The sequence below is a fragment of the Nanorana parkeri genome, unplaced genomic scaffold (genome assembly GCF_000935625.1).
Source record: "Nanorana parkeri isolate BGI_ZX_2015 unplaced genomic scaffold, ASM93562v1 scaffold642, whole genome shotgun sequence".
NCBI lineage: Eukaryota > Metazoa > Chordata > Amphibia > Anura > Dicroglossidae > Nanorana > Nanorana parkeri.
The window spans coordinates 588,996-595,924 of NW_017306910.1; the positions used below are offsets into that span (position 1 = coordinate 588,996).

General features: G+C 37.3%; 1 protein-coding gene across 1 annotated transcript; it reads right to left on the minus strand.

Moving 5' to 3' along the window:
• Positions 1-2,564: 2,564 nt before the first annotated feature.
• On the minus strand, positions 2,565-3,656 carry HTR1F (5-hydroxytryptamine receptor 1F). The gene has a single exon (XM_018563213.1). The coding sequence runs from the start codon at positions 3,654-3,656 to the stop codon at positions 2,565-2,567; it is 1,092 nt and encodes a 363-aa protein (XP_018418715.1).
• Positions 3,657-6,929: the final 3,273 nt, after the last annotated feature.

The following is a 6,929-nucleotide window of genomic DNA, read 5'->3' on the forward strand; positions in this document are numbered from 1 at the left end:
TGCAAATTTTCCTTCACTTCCTGTATGGTAAAACCATTGTCAGCAGGACAGTACATTGGGAGAAATCTCTCCAATAGAGTAAAAAGTCCTAATCATTTTCCAATCTATACAAACCTTGGCTTAACATATACTTTATGGGGGCTCTTCAAGGTTGGATCACCCAGAGTGTTATACTAATCAATCATCTAACAAAATCAGCTGGGTTTTCCATGAAAAGGCAACAGCAGAAAACTATGGTGAAGATATTTTGGCAATAGTTTCTAAGAAATATACAAAGCCAACTTGTGATTGAACATGCCAATTCAAATGTGAAGTATCAACACTGGCCCAAGCTGTCAGTGGGCTGTACATTTTCTATGTATTAGAGCATAAAACCACTCAAATCGATTCTGTAAAGGGTTACAATGAAAATATAATTATTAATATTATCTTAATAAGAGCTAAAAAAAAGGTGATTATTTGAATATTAGGGTTAATATTATCCCAACAATATCCTAACATGGATGAACAGCAGCATAATGGTTATTAATGCAAACAAATTTCATAAAGAAAAAGCCTAAAAGTGATTTGTTACAAAATAGGACAGCACCAAGGAGAACTCCCGAGAAAGCAATTATGTAGATAAAAGTTACAGTAGAGGTCTAAAATGCAAAGGGGCATTTTAATCATTTTGTACTTTGAATATAGATCCATGTTGACAAATTTAATGTATGAAAACAAAGAATGTGTTAAAAATTACGTGACAACGTAATGTCTAAACTGTTTTTTTTTTTTTTTTATGGAGTGGAAGAAAGTTAGAACCTATGTAAGGTTTTATTGCTGCCTGCTCACTCTCTTTTTTTGTCTTGGTGACCACTGTCACCATTACTAAAGGTGATGGGAAATCCAAAAATATGTTACTACAACAAGAATATACAGAAAATCCAATGGGAATATTGCTCTGTTGACAACTATCTAAAAGCTAATTTTCCTTACTTTGGAGAGATTGTCTCCTACTTCCTGTTGTGTCTGTAGGAAATGAGTTTTAATTCTTCCCTAATCTATTCAGAATTTAAAAAAAGAGTGTTTTGACATTAGATATACTTACATTTTTCCTTGATCCCCTGTACCTAGTTGGCAGTCTTGGCAGGAGACAGAGCTGAAGAATAGGTTCAGGAATCTGCCACCAGAATACAGAAGACAGACTCAGAGCTCAACAAATTCAAGACAACCATCAAGGCCAAGTCTAAGTTCACTAGTAATGTGGTTTAAAAAGTCAAATAGACATTTCTTAATTAGGTTGAACTTTTGGAGTTTTTCCTTACTTGCCCAGAGAGTGATAGATGTGTAATCTGTTTGCTTTCTGCCATTTAGGCTAGGTTCACACCTAGGCGACTCCTGCAATGCGCGCGGTTTTGTGCACGATTGCCGCGCAGTCCGGAGGCGCCCAGGTGTGAACCGATCACGCTGTGGGTGCCATTATTTTCTAATGGCACCCCAGTTGCGCAGGGCAGATCACGCCGCGAGTCGTGTGTCGCAAAAAAAGGTACTTGTCACGCGGATGTCACCCCATTGAAATCAATGGGGCTGCTCGGCAATCGCTGTGTGCACCTGCATAGGTGTTGTGTCGTGTAGTGCAGGTGTGAACCTAGCCTTATGATCACTAGAAATCTAAACATGTGATTTTTTTGCCCAATATGATTTATATGTATCAGAAATACTGTTTTCAGACTCTCCATGCTGAAAAACCTGTTGTTTACCCTGTAAACCTTTGCCATACCCAACTCATTATACAGTCCGAAATTACTCAATTATCATTATTATGCTTGCATCAGTCTCATCACGAGTGACTACTGACATGAATTGTGAAGGCCATGGATCTACCAAGGTGTGACATTAGCGAATCTGGTGTGATCCTATTTGCACTGAACTCTTTTTTTCCTCCATCTCTTCTGCAGTGGGCTGTCTATATTTCTAAAACCATCAGAGGAATTATTTTATTTGAAACAGGAAGCAGGAATACTTGGAGGAGGAATTGTGTAAAATAGAAATTTAGATCACTAGATCACAGAATCAGTAGGATGGAGATAAATCAATAATATCTGATTCCTCTTTACATTATTATTCCCTGGAGTTCTCCTTGAAGATTAAGACCGCTAAAAAAAACTGATAACTCATTTTGGTGGATCCAGGCAGGTTCAGTCACCCACCAGTTATTTAGCTATTTGTAACCCCTTGCAGGCAAACTTCAGGCCACATGCACATCAATTAACAGGTCACAATTGACCTTTGATATATTCTATTAGCAGGAACAAGACCACATTTTTTGCTTGTACCACAGTTAGAGCATCTAAATGTGGTACAAGCAAAACCATCACAAGAGACAGAGCCAGGAACAAAAGGTTTCCAGGATCCCTGAAGTGTATTAGAAGCTGCTGGATGACTGAACCCATTAGTATTTATTTAACTTTTAATTATCAGAAGTTTTTGGTGGCAAGTTGACCTTTTATGATTATTCAGAGATCATCTTACTGTAATATAACATAGGTGTAGTACATTGTAAAAAAAAAGTTTCAAGTAAACTGTCATAGGTAATGTCTACAGCGTATTAGTTTTTGAAATGCTTTTTTAAAGTCTTCATTGAAGATGGTATAAATCAGGGGGTTGATTAAGGAATTGAGGTATCCAAGCCACGTGAGGAAGTTGGACATGTCATCAGATATATAACATGCATCACAAATATTTACGATAAACTCCTTAACGAAGAATGGAAGCCAGCAAACCACAAACGCCCCCAAGATCAAGCCTAAAGTGGTGGCAGCTTTGCGTTCTCTATTGCTGGAAATCCTTTGTTTCCTCAAGGCTTTCTCGTGTTTCATTTCAGTTAACGGATTTCTTATTGTAATATGGATCTTATCAAAATCTGTCGAGTGGTCCGAGAAAGACTTTTCCGCTATACATAAGGTGGAACTTTTCCCACATGCCTCCAGAAGAACCTGGCCGTTCTGTTCTTTCTCACATCGACTCATATTTCTTTTGTGATATAAGGATTTTGCAGCTTTGTAAATTTTATAATAAAGAATAAGTATCAACACCAGCGGGATATAAAAGGCTCCAAATGTGGAGTAAATCGTAAAAACAATGTGCTCATGTTTGATGATGCATTCATCTTCGCGGTTGTGCATTTGGTGCCGCCATAACAATGCCGGCATAGAGATAAAGATAGATATGATCCATACTACAGCAATCATAAAAGCAGCATGCTTAGGCGTTCGTTTTCTGGAATATTCCACAGCATCGGTAATAGCTCTGTAGCGATCCAGAGCAATTGCTGCAAGGTGTAGAATTGAACATGTGCAACACGTAACATCTACGCTCAACCAGATGTCGCAAACAGCTTGACCCATAACCCAGGTTTCTTTCATGATGTACATGATACTGAAAGGCATGACCAGGACAGCAACCAGAAAATCTGTTACAGCAAGGGAACATATCAGATAGTTGGCGGGATGGTGGAGTTTCCTTGTCACAATTATTGCAGCGATTACCAGAGAGTTAATTGCAGTTGTCATTATTGTCAAGATAGAGAGTGTCAGTGAAATTAGAATTTGGCTTGTGATCCCTTTTGATAGTTGTCCTGAAGTGCAGTTGTATTCTGTTGTGTTTAGTACATCCATATTCTTTCTAAACCCAAAGTTTACAGTGAAAAATCGGTATCTAAAAAAAAGAAAGATGATAGTTAGATATATAATTATCAAATTAAAGAAACCTAATGACTTTAACCCTTTCAATGATAATGCCACATTTGTTTTTTTTCATGTTTTACAAATATCTTAAAATGCAGATTTTAGGCATGAAAATTACCTAAAACCCTCAAAATAATATATATATTTATGAAGTAGAGACACCATAGAATAAAACTGTGGCAGTTACAATTTTTTAATAATTAAAAAAAATCCATATATTTAGTAAGCAAATACTCAAATTAAGTGCATGAAAACACAATACAATACCTTATATTTGTAAAATATAAATAACCAAAGATGGCAACCTGCAAAATTGAGCACACCTACATACTCACATGTAGAAGTGATCAGATGGATTTACAGCCATCAAAATCATTTCTACTACAAAGTCAAAAGCCATATTTGAAAATGTAAACAGACTTGTTGACATGCTGGTGCTTCCAATAGTTATGTTGGTTGCAGCGAAAAAGATCTTTATCTCTTTTGCGGCAAAAAAATGGTCTTTCAGTTTTTGTTTTTGATGGTTAAATGAATCATATAATGTTGTTTTAGATCTCTTGAGGCATCCGTGAAAATATCAAGTTACCGGGTCTACCCAACTGCCTCTGCCACTACAAAGCTATAGGATGGTGTATTTTTCTACTGATGTTTCCTCCAAATTGTTGAAACTTATAACCGGGTTACACCAAACTCTGGAGTTACATTTTACAAATGCATTCAAGTACCTTAACTATTAACAAAAATTTATCTTATTTGTGTATCACTCAGCTGTAGATACTGAAATCATCTCTGAATTGGTGCTGACACTGCCCTTCCTTCTGGAGGGTGGCTACTTTTGTTCCCCATGGTCCCTGTGTGTGTTTTAATGTAGTCACCGCTCCAAGCTCGCTCCTTTCATAAACTATAATTGAAATACAAATTAGTAAACTAAATGTGAGATTGTAGTCCATTATGGGAGCGAGCTTGGAGCAGTGGCAACAACACACACAGTGACCATGGGGAACAAAAGTAGCCATCCTCCAGAAGGAAGGACAGTGTCAGCACCAATTCAGAGATTATTTGAGGACCTACAGTCGAGTGATACACAAATAAGATACATTTTTGTTAATAGTTGATGTACTTGAATGTATTTTTAAGATTTAACTCCTGAGCTTAGTGTCACTTTAAGGCTTTGTGGGATGGGAAAGAGACAAACCACTGTAGTGAATTGTGTCACTGAAGTCCAAGAAAGATATAAAAAAAATTCTACAAAACACTGTCTACAAAAAATTAAAATATCAAGTGACCTCACGAAAACGTGTTTGATGTGGTGAGCGGGAATAACTGAAACTGTGAAATACAGCATTTGTTAAAGTGCACCAAACATGGAAACATAGTGATAAACATAGGAAAAATAGTAGCACTTATTTTTCAAATCAAACGTGGTATTGTAGTATTTGCACCATTGCTCCCTTTCCATGACTTATAAATGGCTTACTGGTGTTATCTTGAAAGAGATATGAGTACTCTGTACAAGCACTCTGACCAAAGAAACTTAAGTGTACTGTTGTGTAAAAAGATATTTACATGGTGAAAAATACAGTGCTATGTCTAATGTGGTTTGATCCCAACAGGTCAGTGAAGACATACATAACCAACTACGGAATGCTCTGATGATAACTGATGTCTGAAGCAACAGATGCCCTATATTTCCCTAACATGTAAAATGTAAATGAACTGAAGGGATTAGGTTAGAGCCATTCTCATCTTTGATAGCCCACTGAGCAACTCCTGATTTTACTGATACATTAGAGGGAGCAGGGTTCATTAACATCAATGTTTTAATTTTCCGAGGGGCAAAGAAAGGGCACTGAATACAAAAGAATACCTAATGAACACATCATTAAACACAAACATGAATTCAAATTAAGCAGAGGATACACATTTCCAAGTATCAATTTTATCAGAAGACACTATTATAATTAACGATGAGAGAATCAAGCACAAATTCTGTATGTGCTTTAGCAAATGTTAGAAATTAAAATTCCACCTTTGACCTGTTTTTCTATAGTCCCCCTCTTTGAAGCTCCCAATTTGACTTTGCTGTAAGATTGCAGTTATTTGGAAAGATCTAGAGAGTCACAACCTTGTTGTTGTGAAAAATGTGCTCCTCCTTTAGAAAACCAGACTTGAGAGATCCTTCTATTTACGGTGATGGTGTCTTGGAAATGAACCTGTTATTAATCAGTTAAACAAGTATACCAGTGGAATACAGCTGTATTGAAAAATAAAGACACACCAGTGTCAGTCATCAAGATATTTCTGCTTTATTCAAAAACGAGTCTCCTCATATACTGTGCATTGAAGAGCTAAATTGCATACACGTGAAACAAGACAAGATCTTTATCAGCTTATACCAGACCTAGAACAAAGACCCATGACAAGATCCTTACCAGGACACCGGACTTTGGGAGCTAACAGTCTGTTCCAGTCACGAGAAACTCAGCCCTGATAACAGAACAATTTATGTCTTTTAGACAGTCACAATGTATGTACAGTAAAAGGAGGGATTATCAGCCTCTCCTCCTATGAAGTATAAAATGAACTCTTTATGAGATACAAAATGGAGGTTATAAAGCAAAATGGAATCAGGACAATACACATTTCTACTACAATGGCTATTTCTATCAAAAGGCTTGGGAGAATGATGGGTTTTTACAACTGCAGTTACCATTAATATGTATAATAGGACACCACTGTTGAATGATCTTTTAAATACAGGTCCACGTTAACCCATCAAGGTGTCAGGATTAAGATAATCTGCATATTATCAGCAATTCCGAAACCAGAAAAATAATCAATACACAATTATATTCAGAGATTTGAGTCACATCTTTGATATCATTTCAAATTGAGATCCTCAGCAATAAACATGATAACAGGTCAATGCCTGCTGCCCATGCTACGCTTTACTATAAATTACTTTTGTTTCATATCCCACTTTGTGTCACAAACACATCTCAGCTCCTTCATTATTTTTTCAAGCACCATCAGTATGTAACTTAGGGGTCTATTCACGAAGCTGCCGAGGGATCTGGCCGTAGCTTCGGCCGATCCTTCAGCTAGCTTCGGCCCCAGGACCCCTTCGGTTCAGTAGAACCGAGGGGGGGCTATTCACAATAGCCCGTATAGCTCCCGATCATGGCGGAGCGGCTCAGTCGAGCC